We start from the raw sequence: 22645 nt of genomic DNA on the forward strand, positions 1-22645 counted from the left end.
TGCCTTAAAGAGCAGACAATCCTAGAACACCATCTTTGTCTCCGAGGCCCTTCTCAGTGCTGCCTCACTTCAGTGGCACTCGCCGTTATCCCAGAGCACAGAAAGAGGGTTTCTTATGCACAGGTTGATGTTAAGCACCTCAGGCAAGGCTGCATTTGTGAATAATAGGCGACAATAACGACCCCCACGAGCCAGATGTGATCATCAGCTTAACAAACAGTTTAGCATTTGGCCAGGCTGTGCTTGATTATCTCGCGGGACTGGGGCGGGATCCTATCGGGGAAGAGCACCTGGAATTCCACCACCAAGTCGCCGCGTTGGGAGGGGCTCTTGGGGTGGGGCAGACCCTCGCCCCTTAGCCGCCGGATGGCGCCGGGTTTGATGACATCGCTGCATGGCAGCGGCATCAGCCGGTTGTCGAGGGTCGGGACGTCGACCGTACAGCCACACAGAGCCTGGGAGGAGAAGGAGAGAGGAAAGAGAAAAGTTAGTTCTACCAGACCTTTTTTCTGGTTTCATAACGTGCTCTAAAGAGAGGCCCCATAATGGCTGTAATTAGCGGCACTTAGTGAAAATGAACCTACATGCCTTATATATAACGGGTCGATTCTCGAAAGTAGCATGTTACATCACAGAGAAAATGTGGAGCATATGAGAGAGGAAAGAGAAAAGTTAGTTCTACCAGACCTTTTTTTTGTTTCATAACGTGCTCTAAAGGGAGGCCCCATAATGGCTGTAATTAGCGGCACTTGGAGAAAATGAACCTACATGCCTTATATAATGGGTCGATTTTCTAAAGTGGCATGTTACATCACAGAGAAAATGTGGAGCATCTGCCCCTCCACCACCCACCCACCCACCCACCCACTCACCCGACAGTGCATAATGATTTATTTGCTGCTCCATATTGGCTGTGTGTGGGAGTAAAGTGCTTTAGAAATTGATGGAAAGGGGGCTATAGAGGAAGATGGAGCGGTGCTTCAAGAAGCCCATGTCCCTGTGATCTGCTGCCACACACATATCTACGCGTAGGCTTGTTGGAATGAAAGCCATGGGAGAAAGAAAAGCACTAAAAGCAGCGTTTCCTGTTTTCCATTCTTCTCGCCTGCCTGCCTGCCTGCCTTATAGAGGCAGAGGAGTCTGGTTGTAGTAGGGCAGAGAGGGAGAGCGTGTGCGGGGGTGGCTCTAGCACCCGAGCTAAATTTAGCCTCCGCTCTGATGAGGTAACAGAGGCGTCAGCAGCAGCCTGCTGCGCTCCAGTGTTTGCGGGGGTCCGTCAGCCTATTCTGATCGCTGAGGGAGGAGGATCAGGAGGGCCGGGGGAGAGGCCTCAGAGGCTCACAGCCCAAATGCTGTGTTCCTGTCTTCAATCAACCATTAAAGCCGATTACGCTCTCTAAAAAACTGGCAGGGAGGTGTACTTTCGCCGAGCAATGCGGCCTTGTCTTTTGATGCGGTGTGTGTGTGTGTGTGAATTGATTTGTGTCGGTTTATACTGGAACACAAATGGGTCGGTGGGAGAGTTATGTGACTAAAAGAGGCAGCCGGATGCTGATTAGCACCTTCCCTTGAGTGGGTGTAAGTGGCTGATGTCTGTCGTTTCTGCTTATAGACTAGTCCCAGTTGGATAATTTCATACACACACGCCAAAAAACCCACCTCTTTGAGGGAGATCTTGGCTTTGTAGACGATGTTGGAGCCGTCTCTCTTGTACTCGGCGTGCTTCTTGTCCCTGAGGACGAAGGTGACGTCCGCGGGGGTGTTGTTGGGCGTCTCGTCCCCCTCCCTGGGGAAGGTGATCTTGGTGCCGGCCTTCCAGCCCTTCTTCACCACCACGTTGAGCACCTTGTCCTCGGAGTGCAGGCTGCGGCCGTCCGGGTTGAGGCGGCTGCGGGTGATCTTCATGCGCTTGGTGCAGCCGTGGAACACCTCCTCCAGGGTCACCAGCAGGTCGTGCATGACCACCGTGCCCTGCAGACGGCGCCGGCCCCGGCGCAGCCCCCCCCCGCCGCCCCCCTCGTTGGTGGGGCCACCGTGGTGGGAGCCGCCGCCCACGTGGCTGAAGGTGAAGCGGCTGAAGGGGTTGAAGAGGTCCTCCTCGCGGTCGTTGCCGTCGGGGCCGAAGAAGATGTCGAAGCGCTCCGAGCCGCGGAAGAAGGAGGAGAAGGTGGCGTGGGCATCGCCGTGGTAACTGTGCTGGGTGTTGTTGTTGTTACCGTGGCCCGCCATGGATACTCCGCCGCCGGTCTTAAGGCCTATGACACGGAGAGAGGACGAGGGATACGATGAGACCTCAGTTCACAACCCAAATGCTGTGTTCTGTCTCTTCAGTCAACAATTAACGCCATTATGCTCCCTAAGAACTGGCAGGGAGCTGTACTTCCACTGAGCAATACGGTCTTGTCTTTTGATTTGTGTGTTGTAGTGGCTAAAATTCAGAGATCGCCGAAATAAGGAGTCCAAAGAGGCTGATAGTCAATCAGAAGTTAAAGTATAGTTTAATAAAGTTTGCTGCAGCAAAGAGCACATCCGCAGAGTACATAGAGGCAGTCTGTCCAAGGAGATGCTGCCCCGAAATCAAAATACAAGATGTTTTATACCGTACTTCTCCCACGACGTACATATGCCAGCTGCACAATTTAGCTGAACAGAATGGCCTTCACCTTTGACATGATGCAGTGGGATTAAACAGATACCAACATGGAGCAGGATGTTCCTTAAGCAATGTCACCGTCACCCTACCCAAACCTTCAGACATGACAGGAAAGGAAGCGCTTTTAATAATGACGGCCGGATGCGGAATAGCACCCGATGCCGTGGTTTGACACAGAGAGAACAAGGAATAATGATGAGACTCCTCAGTTCACCAAGTTCATTTCCACTGGAATTCACACAGAGCATCCCCTCCCGTATCTGACTCCTCATACTGCATTCTGCTCATCCCACCGCTCTCTCTCTCTCTCTCTCTCTCTCTCTCTCTCTCTCTCTCTCTCTCTCTCTCTCTCTCTCTCTCTCTCTCCCTTCTCATGTTCTACTCATGCATATTCAGCTCTGCGCTTCTCGAGGGCTCACTGGATTTACATCAGGCACTTTCAAGCGTTGAGGAAAATACTTTGATCTCTGTCTAAATAATTCAGCAGCCCCGGCGGCGGGGTCTGTGTCGCACACGTTTTGGCTGTGAGGAGGATACCCTCACTTCAGTGATCAAGAATCACTCTTGTAGCATATATATATGAATAATTAATCTATGGACCGGCCACTCCAAGAGTAACGACGAGCACAGAGGTGACGATATTTCAGTTTGTTAATTTCACTCGTGTGAATGCTTTTTTTTGCAAATCTCAAATCTATTTATTTTTTTGTATTTTTGAATTGCAATCGTAAAACAAAGAGAGGGCCCTCGCTCACCTTCCTCTCCGTACTGGTCATAGATGCCCCTCTTCTTGGGGTCGGTCAGGATCTCGTAGGCCTCCGCGATCTCCTTGAACTTGTCTTCCGCGTCGGCGTCGCTGTTCTTGTCGGGGTGAAACCTCAGGGCCATCTTCCTGTACGCCCTCTTGATCTCGTCCTCGTTGGAGTCGGCCGGGACGCCCAGGACCTTGTAGAAGTCCTTCCCCATGGGCTTGATGGACAGACAGGGCAGCTCTGGCTCGGACCGGTTGCTCTCCTGGAGGAAGAGGGAGACACACGCCGCACGTTAGAGGCCAAGTGCAAAGCAGTCACTCCTGTTACACCCTGCATTCAACCATACCGACATAGACAAAGGCCACTTTCTTTTTCCAAACACATACTGTACCGATAGATCCCCTCGTTCAAAACCCCCAGACTTGTTTGTAACAGAATGTAGAGCCTGGACAGAGCAGAACTGCCTGGACACAGGAGGATTACACCTCCTGACTGCCCCCCCCCCCCCCCCCCCCAAGCATGCTGCCACCATGATGTGTGATATTTGACAGACCCGGATACTGCTGAGTCACTATATACTGTCATATATCATGTCTGCTTAACCCTTTCACTACCACACTACCAAAGGGTTAACCCTTTCACTGCGACAAATACAGAATGTCAACCCTTTCACTGCCACACGGCAAAGGGTTAACCCTTTCACTACCACACTACAGAAGTTTAACCCTTTCACTAAAAATCTTTGAGCCGCACCACAGTATTGAGCCGTACTGTATTGTACCCATTCTGCAATCTGTTAATAAAGTTTTCAATCAATCAATCAATCAATCAAACACTACAGACACATCACCTATCCTGTTAATTTGAACAGGGGTACATGGGAGCATTATAGCCCATAAGGCAGAAAAATAGCCCATCCTAAGACATTCTCTTCAACACCACTATCTCTCCTCCTTGCACTTTAATGCATCTGTGCGCGTGCGTGCAGTTGTGTCAGTGTGTGTGCGCGTGTGTGTATAGTTGTGTCAGTGTGTGTGTGTGTGAGCATCGTCAGGGGTACAATACCTTTCCCCCCAACAACAGAAATACTCTGCAGCGATTGGCTGATATGACTCTACGGAGCAGCCCGCATTTGAATGGGTCTATAGCAACAGCTACAGTATAATTAATAATAACCACACACACAGCTCCCATTTTCACTTCAAAATAGAGGACAGATCATATGAATGGGCAAACGTCTTTATCTTTACAAGAAACATGATTCCCTTGCATTAGAACGTTAAATGATCTTTCAAAGTTGGATGACGTTCCACTCAGTCAAACATGCTTAGCAGGCTGTGACGTATAGAGGCAGCTCCGCACAGGAGCGCGCTTTCATTTAGGAAACACATTCCCATGTAACAGTAACAGCATCAATTATCATATGTGTCACTTGGGGTCTCAAAGAATCTAGAGTAGACCCCACTGGTTGTTCAGAACTTCATAATTAAACTATACACACATTTAATGTATGTCTATAACAAGACGAGATAGCTGGTAAAGTTACCTGGGCTACTTGATAACGTGTACAACATGTAATTATTAATAATAATAATAATAATAATAATAATAATAATAATAATAATAATAATAATAATAATAATAATAATAATAATAATAATAATAATAATAATAATAATAATAATAATAATAATAATAATAATAATAATAATAATAATAATAATAATAATAATAATAATAATAATAATAATAATAATAATAATAATAATAATAATAATAATAATAATAATAATAATAATAATAATAATAATAATAATAATAATAATAATAATAATAATAATAATAATAATAATAATAATAATAATAATAATAATAATAATAATAATAATAATAATAATAATAATAAAATAAAATCAGTCCAACTCACCCCTGATGAAGAGGACCCCGAGCTGTCATCTCGGTGCATAACGCGGACTTTGCACTTGACATTGACATTTTTGTGCTTCATACCAAACTGCGTCCAGATAAGAACCATGGCTGTTTTGCTTTTAGGGCTATATATGTGTCGCTGTCCCGGCGCGGTGGTGCTGAAATGCTCGTCTTGTCTGAGTGGTCTCCTCTGCTCTGCGGCCGGTCTGTGATAAATACTGGCGCGGCGGCAGCTCCTTACTACACTCTCGCCACCCACGCAGCGTGACCGAGCTTTCCCCGTACCCGCCCATTCCGCTACGCACGGGAGGGAATACCGTGATCACGCGGGTCTCCTTCCTTCTCCAAGGCTCCTTCCTTCCAAGGCTCGTTTCCGGAGTTCCAGAATCCAGAGAGTCACGACTCTACTACCCTCTCTCCAGACAGTATAGTTTTCCTCGAATGCTGTTTTCTCTTCCCTCTAGGTCTAGGATAATCACCTTTACTGAATAATTACTTAGTTGGAGACCCCACTACCACATAACAAGATTTGATCTATTTTATTGTTTATTGCACCAGCTATTTAGGCTGCTAAATGTTACTTTCTTTTAGCCTATTAGTTACCATAATAATACTGCAGGTGCAAGTGTTACAGACATAGATTAACTGAAGCCTGCCTCATCATCATCATCATCATCATCATCATCCTCATCATCTTCCTCATCATCATCATCATCATCCTCATCATCATCATCATCATCATCATCATCATCATCATCATCATCCTCATCATCTTCCTCATCATCACCATCATTATCATTCATAGACACAGACCTTTGCCCAGCCCAAGTAGAGTGAACCACCCAAATGGACTGCATTTGTATACAGTAATGCAATTATCCAAACGCTGTACAACTTCACATTCACCCATTCACTCACACACCGACCGTGGAGGAGGCAACCATGCAACTTTTAGGGAGCTGTTAGGGGTTAAGTGTCTTGCTCAAGGACACTTCGACACGCTGCTGCCCAAAAGATGCTTGTGCACCTCTTTGAAGCCCACACACAGTGTCCAATCTATACCGTGTTATTAGGAATAGAAGTTGTGTAACGTTAAGATATTATCCATACATTTGCGACCAGTAGAACAAGCCTCCAAGCTTTGGGCATATTTTGAGCAGTAGCTATGCCAAATACCCCTTCATGGGGCAGACACTGAATGGGACTTTATGAGGCTGTAAATATGTGTGTGAGGTCTTTACACCCAAATGAGCTTTTAATTCTGGTTCAGATCTTCTAGTAAGATAGAATATAAAACCTCTTTTGGGTTTAATATCTCATAAATATGTTATGGCCTCTTAATTTCAAAGCCCCACTCATTGTCTCTGGAGAAGCCTTAGATTTTACATCCCAGTGACATCACTGACTGGAGGGTTCTCTCTCTCTGATTTCTAGCCTCAGAAGAGAGCGGTGTGTGTTCACAAATATTGACTGAACTGTCCTGGGGCACAGGGAGAACATACTGACTGAACTGTCCTGGGGCACAGGGAGAACATTGTGTTATCTGACTCGGCACAGACTTGAGGTCCTTTTGAGGGATCTTCAATTCTTTATGATAAGTGTCAAGATGTACTTACAGTATCTCAAACCCGCTCTCTTTTCTTGATCATGCAATCACAACTGTTCCTTTCCTCGGAGTCCGGAGGGTAATATAAATGACAAGAAAAATATATGACAATAAAGAAATATAAGTGTAAAGGGTAAAGAACAAGGTAAAGTATGAACAAAATGTATTGTCATAATACAGCACAAGTACAGTATAATGGAAAGAAGTTGGCATCTACCTATAGAGTGCAAATGTAACAGTAAAGTGCAATAGTAATATACAATGTACAGGTGATTAAAATGGAATATTATATAAACGAGTACTACTGAGTAAATATGCTAATCCGATGTATGTACAGTGTTACAGTATTATTATGTACAGTGATCCAGGTATACATACAATATGGTAGTAAGCGATACTGCAGTGGTATAACTAGTAAGAGTAGGTAAGTGATGTATACAGATATATATTGTATACAGGTATGTAAACAGGAATACCATACCATATATGCAGGTACATTCAGACAGTATATATATATATATATATATATATATATATATATATATATATATATATATATATATATATATATATATATATATATATATATATATATATATATATATATATATATATATATATATATATATATATATATGGTATATACAGTTATATACTCTGTGAAATCCCTAAGCAAAACTAAAATGGCATCTCTTCCATGGATAAATAAAACTATATTCCAAGTGATGAGAGAATGTGATCAGGCCCTAAAAGCATTGCTGAGATCTAAATGAACAACTGATAGGTGCAAATTCACATAAAGTCAAATAAGAAAAGAGAAATAAGAAAAGCCAAGGCAAATTATTTTCTAGACATATTAGCAAATTCTAAAGGAAATCCAAAAGTAATTTGGCAGCAAATGAAGAAGTTAATACAGGACAAAATAGTGCTAGAAAACATATCAAATTAAGGATTAACAGTACTCTAACAAACAAAAATCGTCTGTGGTGGCTGAAGCCCTGAATGGCTACTTTGTAGAATCATTGCTAGCAGTTTTCCTTTACAGCAACAACATAGCATTGAGGCCCCAAACCCAGATGTAGCCATTTTCAACCTGAAAAGTGTGACAGAATCTCAAGTATCGAAAGTGATTGATTCATTAAAACCTAAATGGTCTAAAGACATGTAGATGTCTCTGCTATGATCAAAGATCTTGGCTGTCTACTGACACAGATTGCTCACATCACTAATATTTCCTTATCCAGGATTGAAGGAAGTTTCCCAGAACATTGGAAACCTACTGTTGTTGTGCCCATTTACAAAAGGGGTGACCCTGAATCTACATCAAACTATAGACCAATAAGTATACTACCCATCATGTCTAAGATTATTGAAACAATTGATCTCTCATCTAAATACTAATTAGCTCCTACATCCAATGCAACACGGTTTCAGGGCCAATCACTCTGTGGGAACTGTAACTGTCTACTTCATTGAAAGGATTAAGACCCTAATGAAGGGGGGCGGGGTTGTTGGTGCTGTTTTCTTGGATTTATGGAAAGCTTTTGACACAGTCAATCATAATATTTTGCGATCTAAAGTTTAGTCAATTTAACTTTTCTGAGTTTTCATCTGTCTGGTTCAAATCATATCTTTCTGCTCAAACTCAAGTGTGTCAAAATCCGGAACTCAATCTCTGCATTCAAAGACCTTAGTACAGGGGTACCCCAAGGCTCGATCCATATTCTTCAGTCTATACATAAACAATCTACCATCTGTATGTCAAGACTGTGAAGTAATTATGTATGCCGATGACACCATAATTTTTGTGAAAGGTAAGGCCACTCTGATGCAGCTGCACAACTCACGAGAGCCATGGTTAAAACATCTGATTAGTTACAACTCAACAACACTAAAACGGTTGCAATGTTCTTTACAAAAACAAACAAAGTGCACAGAGAACCAGATGTCTTTATTGCAGGACAGAAGATCCAAATAGTTGATAGATCTGCTGGACAGATCCAGAACAACACCTGGAACATTGAGTAAATCAGCAGAGACTATTAATGATTTTCTACAGGCATATGGAGTGATTGACACATGGAGGTACAAACACCCGGGGTCCAGACAATATAGCTTCTTCTCAGCAGCACATCAGTCCTATAGCAGGATTGATTATCTTCTAGTGGACATGAGGCTCCTCTCATTCCTTAAGTCAAGCGATTGTGAGAGTGACTCTATCTCATTCTCCAATGGACTTACGACAAAAAGGGCTTTCTCTTAGGGCCATTTGGGACCTTTTCGGGCAAGACATGAATATAGACAATATATTATAATATAATATTAATTATATGTGTTTTATTGGGACGGTTGTTGAATTCCAAAATCTGCCCGAAAAGGTCTCAAATGGCCCTAAGAGAAAGCCCTTTTTGTCGTAAGTCCTTGGTGAATGAGACCAGTTATCTCAGATCAAGGCCCAGTTACAATGGCACTGGGCTTTCCAAATAATGAACCCCCGCAACGAATATGGTGGCTGAACTCGAATGAAGAGTTTGTTGATTTTATCAACTTCCAAATAGATTTTTTCATGGAAACTAACAAACATCCGGACACGAGCCACTGTAATTTCTGGGAAGCAATGAAAGCATACTTGCGGGCCAGATAATAGATTTTAATGCCGGTCTGAATAAGAGACGCTCAACACGCCTCAATGAACCGACTTCCACTTAAGAAATCTTCGGACGATTTTGGGATTCACGAATGGTCCCTTCTCCTGGATTCGGTCTTAACTAAGAGCAGGATTTAGGAGCGTTGAAGAGCAGTCGTAAGTCGGACAGACTGGTGTGTGCCATGTTCTTAAGGGCTTTATTTGGGAGGAATCATGGTGATTGTGTTCATGTCAACTCTACAGACATCCTTGGAATTAAAGAGTCATAATAATAATAAATATTTACATTGTACATTTACAGTCGTGCCTCAAGAGGCATCGTGACGTCCGAAAATAAATAAAAACACTACACCAACACTGCAAATGACAGTGGATAAATAAATAAGAACTAAACCTAATCATGTGGATATAGCTATAGTGTAATAGACTGTATTAATATTCCATATTTATACCATCTTGTTGCACACTCCTGGCCACCTGTTCAGTGCACACACACACGCACACAAGCACACACACGCACGCACACTGTATAGCCTACGTGTGTAATGAATGAACAGTCCGCCTGCGGACCTCTGTGGAGTCCAGTCCACTCACGCCCGACTCTGTGGCAGCCTTAAGATGTCACGCTAAGATGTGTACTGTACTGTAGTCTACTAGTATACTGTAGCTACTATAGGGCAGAGCACAGTATCTGCAATCTAATAAAACAAGTCATTAGAATAATATAAGCCTACTGTTCATTCATTACGCACGTAGACTATGCAGTGTGTGTGTGTGTGTGTGTGTGTGTGTGTGTGTGTGTGCACGCACTGCGGCAGATGGCCCGGAGCGCGCAACAAGACGGTATAAATATGGAATATTACTACAGTCTAATCCACTATGTATGTATCATCCGTATTGTAGGATGATAATGCATTTGAATCTAATCAAATTTTGATCCGTCGCAAAGCGCTTCAGGGGGGTGCACTGATGAATACAGGGCAATGCTGACCCTTGTTTTGCACACGGCCCTCGCATTATAATGAGCTGGATGGGCATGTCTGTATGCAAAAATTGTCATCTGCTTTCTCTTACGACCTTCCAAGGAGGTTGTCGTAAGAGAAATCTTAAGACAATGTTGGTGAATGAGGTCCATTGACCATAAACACTCACCATCCGCTGACCTCTACAAGGAGACAATTACTCTGCAGACAGAATTTGACATCCTGTCTTCTGGGGCAGTGGAGGAGCGCTATCTTAAATCTTGCGAGGAGTTTTATGAACATGGGGAATGAGCCAGCAAATTGCAGTCTGCAGAGGCCAGACTTATTGCGGAGATTGACACTTCAGATGGATTAGCCACCAATCAAAAAATCATTAACAACCAATTTAAGAAGATCTATGAGGACCTTTACACCTCTGAGAAGAGTGAGGATATACAGATGGCTCAGTTTCTCGATGATCTTGAGTTGCTGACCTTAAGTGACCAGGATAGGTCTGATCTTGACCGCAATATCTCTCTGGCTGAAATTGATCGAGCTATCAGGAAGTAAAATTGAGTCAAACGAATTCCTATTTTAAAAGATGTATATGCAGAGGCATTGGAACGGGAGTCACTGCCATCCACAATAACTCAGGCCACAATTTCAGTCCTTCTTAAAAAAGGAAAAGACCTTCTGTTCAATATCATATACTCTCCTGAAGCCCCGCCCACGGCAGAGGTTTGTTATCTCTCGATGCTCAGAAAGCATTTGATCGCATCGAATATGAATATCTTTTCACAACTTTAGAGAGGTTTGGGTTCGGTCCCACTTTCCGCGCTTGGATTAGGGTCTTGTATGTTTCACCACAGGCCTCGGTCCGAACCAATAAGACTATTTCCAAATACTTTCAGATAGGGAGGGGCACTAGACAGGGTTGCGGATTGAGTCCCCTATTGTTTGATCTCACCATTGAACCACTGGCGGTCGCTCTGAGGAGCGATGCGGGCCTCGCAGGTATTGATAGGAGCAGCCAAACACATACACTATCACTTTATGCAGATGACCTGATCCTGTACCTGTCCGATCCCCATGTTTCCATCCCGAAAGCACTGGATATTATCAAACATTTTGGCATGTTCTCAGGATACAAAATTAACCTCTTAATTTTGAGCTTGTTGTTTCCGGCTAATGATTTAGCTCAAAGGATGTCGTTCGGGGCGTATCCATTGAAGATAATTTCTGAGTCTTTCAGATACCTGGGAGTGACTGTGACACGCAAATATAGTGACTTATTTAAGCTAAACCTTAAACCAGCCCTGGATAAGGCTAAACAAGATCTTGCTCGCTGGTCAACACTTCCCCTATCACTAGCTGGCAGGATTAACTCAATCAAGATGACAATTATGCCCAGGTTCCTATTTTTGTTTCAAACGGTGCCCGTTTTTATCCCCAAATCTTTTTCCAAAGAATTAGACAAATTCATCTTAGCCTTTATTTGAAATAAGACCACCCGCGTATTAGAAGGGCATTCTTGGAAATACCAAAAGAGGATGGAGGATTACCACTCCCAAATTTTTTGCAATACTATTGAGTGGCAAACATCCATAAACTGGCATATTGGATGGCTGCATCATATGGGGGAGGGGGAATGGTGTGGGTTGACATGGAACAACACTCCGCTCATCCGGTATCACTATCCTCATTAGTGTGCGCTCCACTGCCACTCAGTAAAAAGCGCCTCACAAATAACCCCATGGTGATTGGCTCACTCCGTCTATGGGCACAGTTTAGGACTCACTTTAAATAAAAAACAAGCTTCACCCTGTCTCCCAATTGTATCTAATGCACTTTTTACACCCTCACTCACGGATGCATCATTCAAGACATGGGCCGTAAAAGGGGCTAAAGCGGGTGAAGGACCTGTTTAAAGAAGGGCTGTTTATGTCCTTTGAACAGTTGGTAGGCGGGTATGACATTCCCCGCTCACATTTTTTCAGATATTTACAGGTGCAGGGTTTTGTTAAGAAATGTTTTGCTTCTTTTCCTGTACTTCAACCGGATAGGTGGCTTGATAAGTGGCTGGAGGGAGACCCCAAACAAAAGAGGATAGTGAGTTCACTATACAGGGATATCCAAGAGATGGCATCCCCATCACTGGACCGTATCAGGGAGTCATGGGGGAAGGATATGGGACTTGAAATCCCTGACGATTCTTGGCAATTGGCAATTAAAAGAATACATTCATCATCTGTCTGCATCAGACATGGATTACTCAAATTCAAGGTATTCCATAGACTACACCTCTCTAAGAGCAGACTTGCCGAGATCTAGCCGGATGTCAATCCGACCTGCTCCAGGTGCCATCAGCCTCCAGCCACACTCTGCCATATGTTCTGGTCATGCCCATCATTATCCCGAGTCTGGCCAGCCATTCCTCCATCACATTGACGCTGGGTCGAAGATGTGATGGCACACCTAAAACTTGGGAGACTTATATTCCACCAGGGGCTCTACCCAGAAATGTTTCAAGGTTTGGCAGCCATTTTTAGATTATTTTAATTGGATTTGGGCGTGCTGGGCCTGGGAATGCTGGTTCAGCACTGGTTACTCTACCGACGAGATGGAATTATCTGGCACTGTAGTGGAGATCAAACCAGGGTTTTATTGTCTGGGAGTTGGATGAGATGAGTGAAAGCCGGTGTGCCACCTCGCCAGCCATGCCCCCCTGTCATGCTGTAGGGGAGGAGCTAACAGAGAAGGGAAGGGGAAGCCCACAAAGGAACACAACTACAATCATCACAAATAGTACTAATTCATACATTTTATACCCAGTTTAATCACCTGTACATTGTATGTTACTAGCGCACTTTACTGTCACATTTGCACTCTGGTTGGATGGCAAACTTATTTTCATTGTACTGTACTTGTGCTGTATGATGACAATACATTTGAATCTAATCTAATGTAATCTAATCTAACCTAACATAATCTAATGTAATCTAATATAATCCCATCCAAGTGCTCCTGTCCGTCTTCATTAGGGAATGCAACACTTGCGACAGCATTGTTCTGCATGTTACTAACAAATAATAATACAAATTAAATCGGACATGCAACAATGTTTAAAAAATATATATTTTATTTATAGTATATATATACGTATATTTGGCAGTATATCTCACAGCATATTTCTCAATATAAATCACTGTCTATTTCTAAGTATAAATCACAGTATAGTTCTCAGTATAAATCACAGTATAGTTCTCAGTATATTTCTCAATATAAATAAAATCACAGTATATTTCTCAGTATAACTCACAGTACATTTCTCAACATAAATCACAGTATATTTCTTAGTATAACTCACAGCAGCCTATATTTCTTCAATTCGTCTTAGTATAACTCACAGTAGTCTATATTTATTCACTTCTTCTCAGTATAACTCACAGTAGCCTATATTTATTAAATTCTCAGTATAACTCATGTAGTCTATATTTATTCAATTATTCTCAGTATAACTCACAGTAGCCATTTCTCAGTATAATATTTCTCTGCTCAGTGTATAGTTCTCAGTAGAGTTCCCAGTATAGCTCACAGTAAAGTATGTTTTAGATATTGACTTCATTGCAGCAAAATCATTGATTGATTGATTTTATTTGACATAATAAAATACAATACACAGGTGCATACAGTATAAAAAGGATCAAGATAGTGCAAAAAAGTCCTTAGACTTATTTCCATTGCGGTCCCAATGAGACACTCCTGGGACATTGTGGATCGTAAGTACGTTTTAATTAGTTTTAGCTTCGAAAAGCTCCTCTCTGCACTGGCTACAGTTACTGGTAGGGTTAACACAATACGAAGAGCTGTCCAGAGATTGGGGTAAACCTCTTTCAAATGCTGGGTGTGAATGAATGATAGCAAATTCAGCAGGGACATATTGGGTGAAGGCAATTGTGGTAAGTTTGTTAACCCTTTCACCACCACACTACCGAAGGTTAACCTTCGGTAGTGTGGTAGTGAAAGGGTTAACTCTTTGTCGTGTGGCAGTGATAGGGTTAACTGTGTAATGTGGTAGTGAAATGGTTAAGCTTTCTGTAGTGTGGTAGTGAAAGGGTTAACTGGGCTAGTTCAGTTGTTAGAGCAGCACTAGGTGTCTCACACTGAGTTGACGGCACATCATCAAGTGTCAGATTGGTAAAGTGGTTCAGCACTGAACATGTCTTTCACCTCAATAGACGATTTGGCCACATCTACAACAGTGTTAAAGAATGTCACCTCTAACCTCTTTAACGCATCTGTGAAGGACTTCACACTGATCGAAACAGGTTTTTTTCAGAGTATAATGCCCCGCAAGGCACAACAAAAGGCTCTGGGACATGAGTCTGTACTGTACACCCTTGTGTTTCCCACGCATGTTTGCTGCGTTATCATAAGTCAAGTCAAGTCAGCTTTATTTATGTAGTACATTTACATAATGACGAAAAGCCAACCAAAGTGCTTTACAGGTACACTGTACAAAATCTATGTTTTTTCACAGGGAAATTCACTGTATTATTGTACAGATTACTTTTGTTTTTCTACTTTAAGTGTAAATGCCATACAAATACAGTAAATTACCTTTTATCAAAATATTAACCATTAAATAAAGGTTGTAATCTGTAAATTTATTTGATTTTACTGTAATTTGACAGTAAGTATTTGGAAACCATTGATGCCAGACATTTACCATTTTCTTGCAGCTTTCTTTCTTACAGTGTAGGACACAATAAAAAACAAACACACAATGCAGTAACAAATAAAATACACAAAAATGACAGAAGAAGGTATAGTACACTAAGAAAACAAGAGCAAGGTGCAATATAAAAGAGACAAGAAAAATAGATAAAAAGTCCAGAGTAACAGCAAACGTAATGTACAGGTGGCAGGCTAACTCTGGTCAAAGGTCAGGGAAAAAAGGTGCGTTTTAAGCAGCAATTTAAAAGCCTCTAGGCTCTGGGCAGATCTAATGTGGGGGGGGGGGGCTGTTCCAGAGCAGAGGGGCAGCAGCAGCGAAGGCTCTGTCTCCCCTAGTTTTGAGCCTGGTCCTGGGCACCTCCAGCAGCAGCTGGTCAGCAGACCTTAGGGCTCTGGATGGGGTGTGGTGGCGCAGGAGCTCAGCAAGGTATAATGGAGCCAGCCCATTTAAAGCTTTAAAAACAGTCAGCAGTAATTAAAAATCAATGTGGAAACGGACGGGGAGCCAGTGGAGTGAAGCCAGGACTGTTGTAATGTGGTCACGTTTTTTGGTACCAGTGAGCCTGACCTCTGCAGTTACCAAATGGGAGATTGTGTTCATTTAACTTTTTGAGTATGAGGTTTTGCCAAACCTTCACCAGTGCTTTTGTCTGCCAGAAGAGAACCAATGAAATGTTCCTTGATTTCTGGCATCATGTCATTGAATTCGACTATTCGAATGATTGCAGACATGTGTTCTTGGTGGCTTACATCTGGGGTGCAATCTAATATGCAGATTCTTAAAATGGGTGGCATTCCCCTTTAAGCATCGAAGACAATCTTATAATTCTTTAAATTCAGAGTGTGGCATCGAATTTGGTAGGTTACTTTTGGAAAAAGTTCAAATAAAAACCATAAAAAATCTTCTTCATAGGTTTCACGGCTTCAAACACATCTCTGACACAGTCCTCTTACACGTCCTTTAAAGTGTTAGGGTCGCAGAAGTATCCGACATGTAGAGTTGTTTAATGGCAACATATATATATTATATTAGATATTGATATTATATTATTATATTATTGTAACTATATTTATTGTAGGGCAAATATAACTGAGAGGGCATAATATATACCCTCATCTGCACCTTGACCTATTTATACTGCCTACTTGCCCATATGCGCATACACATACCCAGAGTTAATTATATTGTTATATTGCTACACTTTTTTTATTCTATTTAAATGTTTTACTTCTCCACTGTACTATAATTGTATAACCTGTATCATGTACCTGTACCTCCCCTCCCCCCTCCCCCATGCTGCTATGATGCCTGAATTTCCCCAAGGGGATCAATAAAGGAATATCTTATCTTATCTTATCTTATCTTATCTTATCTTATCTTATCTTATCTTATCTTATCTTATCTTATCTTATCTTATCTTATCTTAACTTATCTTATCTTATCTTATCTTATCTTATGTTACCTACATGTGCCCCTGACAGAAACCCTACTGGTAACGAGGGTCCAGGAGAGGACAGGCAAGAATAGGCTATTGAAACTGGGGGAGGGTCACATCAGAGAGCTCCAGTGATCTCTGTGTATTTATAGAGATGTCGTTTAATTAGAAATGTAGCTTTCCAGCAATAACAAATTATCATACAGTTTACAATTAGTTTATGGAAATCATTAGATTAGATGACATTCAATTAGATTAAAATGTAATTGTCATTATACAGCACAAGTACAGTACAGTGAAAAGAAGTTTGGCATCCAACCAGTCAGAGTGCAAATGTAACTAATATGCAATAGTAATATACAATGTACAGGTGATTAAACTGGGTATAAAATATATAAATTAGCACTACTGAGTAATAGTGCTAATCACATGCATGTACATGGTTGTAGTATGAATATGTACAGTGATACAGTAGCCTACAGTACTGTACACAGTGATACAGGTATGAAGACACTAGTAAGTCATACTGGCCAGCAGCGTAACTAGTTCAATCATTGTGTGGTGTGTGAGATTGTGTATGTTAAATCAAATCAAATCAAATTGATTTGTAAGGCCCGACAACACACGTTCTGTTTCATGCTAGCTGCCGCTCAGTGTCATATTGCATAAATCTCGCTTCAGTGGATTTACACTGAATACATTTCTAAATGTACCTTTACATGCCAGCATTCATCTGGTCACACCCCCATCCGCTTACCTACATAAGCAGGGGTGGGACCACACACTCATCTCCTTCTCAAATTTCATCCACAAGCTACGTGCTGCTCACATGCCACTTGACATGGAGAAAAATATTTACTCTGAGGAAAGGAAGAACAAGGAGATACGTTGACATCATATCTTTATTTTCTCTCTCACTATTTTTTCGAGAAAATACGGCGATATTGTCTTCGTCACTGGAGTGTCTGGAAGATGATGATCATTCTAAAACCTCCACCGGTTTTTCGTATTAGGGGCTCGCGTCGCTAATATACTCCCCAAACTGCAGTCTTCCTTTGCTGCGCCTGGATGGGTTCGACCCTCCTGCTATGCAGCTGGACTGTGGAAGTCTGTTGTGAGGGACTTTTGGTTTTCAAGCCTGGGTGAGTAATGTTTGCTTGCGAGCACCACTTGTCTGTTAGTGCTATGGGGGCTAGCTGACAATGTTTACGAAAACCGGCCCCAGATTAGGGTCCTCTGTTCAGCTTCTTAGGCGACGGCGGAGGATCTTGGTTTGAAGCCCATTATAGTCAACTAGTGGGCCACGACCAGGAACTGGTGATCCCAGGATTCTCTGGACGAGTGGATGCTTCTCTGTCACCGTGTAGGCCCCATCTTTCATATACAAATGAGAGTATACCCTAACGAGGAAATGTGGGCATGGATGTTCGTTATCGGAAGATCCATGTTCAAGTCGGCTGCAACTCAGATGGGACTTGTGCTGACTCCGCCGGATGTCTGGTAAAATCACCGTTGTAAACTGTGTTGACATCTCTTTTTCTCTTCTCTCTTAAAGGTGAGGAGGGTTTCAGACGGCGGCCTGTCGGAAGTGTGGCTTGTTATATCGTTTGTGTACAAGTTCAGGTGATAGCTGCTTAGCTTGCGTGCTAGTTGTGGCCTACCTGTTAGCCGCGCAGCTGTTAGCTGCAGCGTTAGCTCGCTGTGTTTACCAGGCTGGTATACGTTAGCTTGTGGCTATCAGCCGATCGGCTGTTAGCTTAATGCTACACTGTTGAACGTTCTGAGACTATAACATGCTTTAAACACTCTGACTACGACGTCATCTTTGACAGAGGATGTTAGTCGAACCTACCGGGAGCCCGGCCGGCGAGGACTGCGTCAACAAGGAGAACCGTAGCGGCGGGGTGGAGCAGCGACGCTGCCCGTGTCATCAACACAGGAATGCTGTGTTTACTATCGGTGCCCTGTTAGCCAGACTGCAGTTTGCGTGGTCTGCGCTCACGGTAGGAAAGGTCCTGACCAGACCTTAAAACGCATCTTCTTCCTTCCCTTCTAATGTTTTGTAATAACGATGTTTTCCAAAACGGGTGTTGCTGCAATACATTTAGGATACGACGCAAGTTGTGTGTGAATTGTCTTGTCACTGGTATTAGCTTCTCCATGCAAATCGGGGTTTTTGTTACATATGTAAAAATGATCTGGTTTGTTGTGTTGAGAAACATCATGTGTGTTCATGTACCGTGTACTCACAACTAAGGGGGTTAAATTAACCTATAAAGCTATGCTTAGTGACATATGAGTGAAGAATGAATTATTTTCTCAGCCTGTAATGCCAATGAACAGTGTGTTCACATATTAACAGGTTTACCTGTTCAACTGGCCGTATTAAGGGTAAGGTAGGAGGGGTGTTCCCCCCGGTTCCCTGGGGACTTCCCCACCCTCCTCTCAGACATGTTGTTTACAATATATTGTGTCACTGTGTTGTGGGATACGATGTAACCCTTAGCTTGGTTGCTGGGGTTGTGCTAAAAGCGCTTGAGAAACTATATTTTCCTAAAGAAAAGATTGTTTGGTCACTTTTCGTGTGTGCTTAGCAAGGCCTGTGGCCGATACTAATCGAGAATTGTGTATTCTCTCATTATGAAAAACGGCGTTCCTCTGTAGAGTGTATTTGCCATTTTTTGTGGTGATAAAGGGTTGTGTGTGTCTTGTGATCTACAACTGGGTTAGGTTGGCCACAGAAGCACATGTGTAAGTCTGGTACCGGGGCTCTTAAGGGGGCCCTCTCTATTCTGTGTTTTTTCCTTAGTAAAAATCAGATAGCAGTTTAGCACATGAGCTGTGTGAAGCTGTTAGACACTTCATGTAGCTGACTGTGACTGTGTCATGCTCTTTTTTGTCATTACATCGTATCATGGGTGTGGGGTCGTAAAGGGGTGAACTGGTAATCCTTTTTTTTTTTATCCACTTTTTCTCCCATTTTCTATATTTTCTCCCATCCCAATTTCGTATCATCCAATTCAACCCTCCCCTGTCACGAACGCTGTTTCTTGCCTCCCACAAGCCGGCTGCAATGTGGACTAAGTCATACATAGCACAAGTCCCCTCCGGTACTTGAGGTAACAGCAGTCGCATCTTTTCACCTGCGCAGCTCGATCTCTCAGTGGCGAGGAGTAACGCGTGGGAGGCTCACGCTGCCCCCGACACTTCCTGATTCTACTGCGCAGGCGCACCAACCGACCTGTAGGAGTCGCTGTCCACAACGCCCGATCCCCACCCATCAGTTTCCCACCCCCTAATACGGCCAATGTGTATTAGTACGGACGACCAGCTAAACTGAAAGCAAATGTGGAGCGCTGGGCTCGAACAGGCAAGCCCAGCGTCTCCAGATTTCGTGGCGAGCGCCTTGCCCACTACGCCACGTAGCCGCCCTGGGTGAACTGGTAATCCTTTCCTCCCCTTTTGATGGGCAGGGGTTACAACCTCCTGTCCTTCAAGGTTCCTGTCACGTTGCTGTTCGGCACGTTACAGGGTAAGAGGGGGGGGGAGTTTCCTGGTCCCACGCCCTGGAATATTGGGCGTGTGCACCGCAGAAATTCCCCCGCCATAGAGTACGTCACTGTGCGCGTCTCTGTTGGTAAGACTTCCGTGAGCTGTTCAGGTCCATATGATGGATCTGTTTCAGGGAGTGGTCAGGGCTCCTCCTCACGAAGCTCCTACTCGGGCCTTCTGTGAGTTAGGACTCTCCTTCCCTGTGAGGGAGCCTCCTCAGAGTTCAGAGCCTCCTCCTCAGATTGTCAAGGTGAGTAGAACTTCAAAAAGGAGTCCTGCTCTATTGTGTGTGTATTCGATTCAATTCGATTATTGAGTGTGTATTGGTTCAGTGCCTCCTCCTCGGAGAGCCCTAACCCAAAATTTTACATGGCTCAATGTTGCAATATATTCTTTGCAATCTATACAGCTCGCGTGGGAAGTCTCTCTGGGGATTTCCGTCTCCTCCCTATGGGAGGGTGGTGGGATGTAAAAATGTAAACAATTTTTACCCCCAGCGGCGTCACGAGGGATTCATGTCAGTCTGTGTTCTTTCTTTTTTGAATAAAAAGAGGAAGGTACATGAAGCACGACGGCTCCGTGTCGTTCTCCCAGGCGACTTGGAGGAACAATGTTTGGTGTCTTGCTAGACTATCCATTGATGTGTTTGGGTCTCGAGTCGACGCATACATAGTGCTGGCTCAGGTGTGTTTCTGTGACAGAATCACACAGGGGCTAAGTGCGCCTTGGTTGCTTGTTAAAACAGCGTTTTTATAGGGCAACTGGGATGGAGTTTTGTCTCTTCCGAGCGCCAGTTTACTAGGTTGTCTCGATGAATTCTCGTTCATATCTGGGGGATGTTAACGGAATAGATCTGAACATAGGTAGAGGGGTCTCACGCCCTTGGGGTGGGCCACTGAGCATGGTCTAAATGGGGACCGTCTGGGTGGCACCCTCTTTTCATGTTTTAGATCGACACGCATACCTACCCCCTCTCCTGGAGTGGGCATGTCGGCGTGGTTAGGACACGGGACTGGTCTGGTCACGCTGGTCCAGGTCAGTTAACCCGTTGTCCGCCGGGGATGCAGATCTGCTGTTCTGGTACCCTGAGGGACTTGTGCTTTTTTCGGGGGGAAAAATGCCAGGTCGGTCCGGGTGTCACAGGGTTAGGCGCTATGGAGACCCTTTGTTGGGTACATATTGTACTCTGCACTATCGTAATGGCTTACGGCCATGCCAACCTGTACACGCCCGATCTCGTTCGATCTCGGACGCTACGCAGGTTCGGTCCTGGTTAGTACTTGGTTGGGAGACCGCCTGGGAATACCAAGTGCGGTGTGCTTAGGGCTGGTTCTCTTTTCTTCGCTCCTCTCTCACGCATGGCGAAGAGGGGGCTGTTGGGGTGGTCTTGGACCTCCTCTGGTAACCCTGTGCTTCCCGTGCCGCCGGGCCCGGTCCGAAGTAAAGTTTCGTTGATACCGTAGGCCTGGGATAACCCTTTTTTGAAAACTGAAACACTTGTACTGCGGTATAGCCAGTGTATGCCCGCAGGTGTGTTTTGGAGTTTTTTCTTGAGGGGTTATAGGAACGGTTGGTTCCCTGGTGTGTTGGAGCAGAGTCAACTCCCGGGTTACCCGGTTGAGTGTGCCCCTGCACGTTCATGACGTCTGCCAATCATGTCAGCCTTCTCTGCCTCAACCCCTCTGGGTGGTTTTTTTTTAATGGAGGCTTTGTCATGCAACAACGCCAGCATACGCCCCTTCCGCCGGGGGGGCTGTTTCAGCTGACTCCTTTGGCGCCTGTCTCGTCCGCAGTGCTCCAGGCTCAGGTTACCTGTTGCCTGGTTTCCCCGGTGCGCTGCCTGCTTCCGTTGGTTAACCTTTTTTGTGTGCTTACGGCCATGCTGACTGCCTGTTCTGCAGGGTCAGTGTGCCAGGCGGTGTGCTATTGGGGGGAAAGGGCCCGCTCTTGGAGGGGCCTTATCCGAATACGCTGGCGATGTGGGGGTCGGTGTCACTAAGTGACCACCTGGTGGGGTCTTGATGCCTGGCGTCATTGACCTCTCCGGGCCCCTGTTTTCCAGGGGATCCAGTCCCTTCAGTGGGTCTGGGTCTTCCTTCGCGCTCCGCTGCTACGGCCTTGCCACGGGGTTGGGTTTGCTCTTGACCCTGTGATTTCTGGGGGCAGTAACGAGGTTGTTCCTTCCGTTCGTTCCCGGGTGGCATGCGGGTTGTGCGTGTGTGTAGTCGTGGGGTCAAGCCACGGTCTGCTCACCCTGTGCGTTGAGTTGCTTGAGTGTCTCTTCGCACGGTCGGATCCGTCGCCCTCCCGTGAACCTCCAATAGGGGGGGTATCCTCCATTAGGGAGGGTCGGGGGGGCTCGGTCCTCCCC

The 22645-nt window shown here is 44.2% G+C and overlaps 1 protein-coding gene across 2 annotated transcripts; it reads right to left on the minus strand.

The window, feature by feature from the left end:
• Window positions 1-221: 221 nt before the first annotated feature.
• On the minus strand, window positions 222-5440 carry LOC311236407 (dnaJ homolog subfamily B member 5; the record flags this gene model as incomplete). Of its 2 annotated transcripts, none has more annotated exons than XM_084324082.1 (4): window positions 222-455; window positions 1660-2255; window positions 3409-3667; window positions 5336-5440. In XM_084324082.1, the coding sequence occupies 4 exons, from the start codon at window positions 5438-5440 to the stop codon at window positions 222-224; spliced, it is 1194 nt and encodes a 397-aa protein (XP_084180208.1). The 2 variants fall into 2 exon arrangements, with proteins under 2 accessions (XP_084180208.1, XP_084180207.1); XM_084324081.1 differs by having other exon boundaries at window positions 5333-5440.
• Between the last annotated feature and the right edge of the window lie 17205 nt (window positions 5441-22645).

The sequence above is a fragment of the Notolepis coatsorum genome (genome assembly GCF_963971535.1).
Source record: "Notolepis coatsorum genome assembly, chromosome: 11".
In the NCBI taxonomy this organism is placed as follows: Eukaryota; Metazoa; Chordata; class Actinopteri; order Aulopiformes; family Paralepididae; genus Notolepis; species Notolepis coatsorum.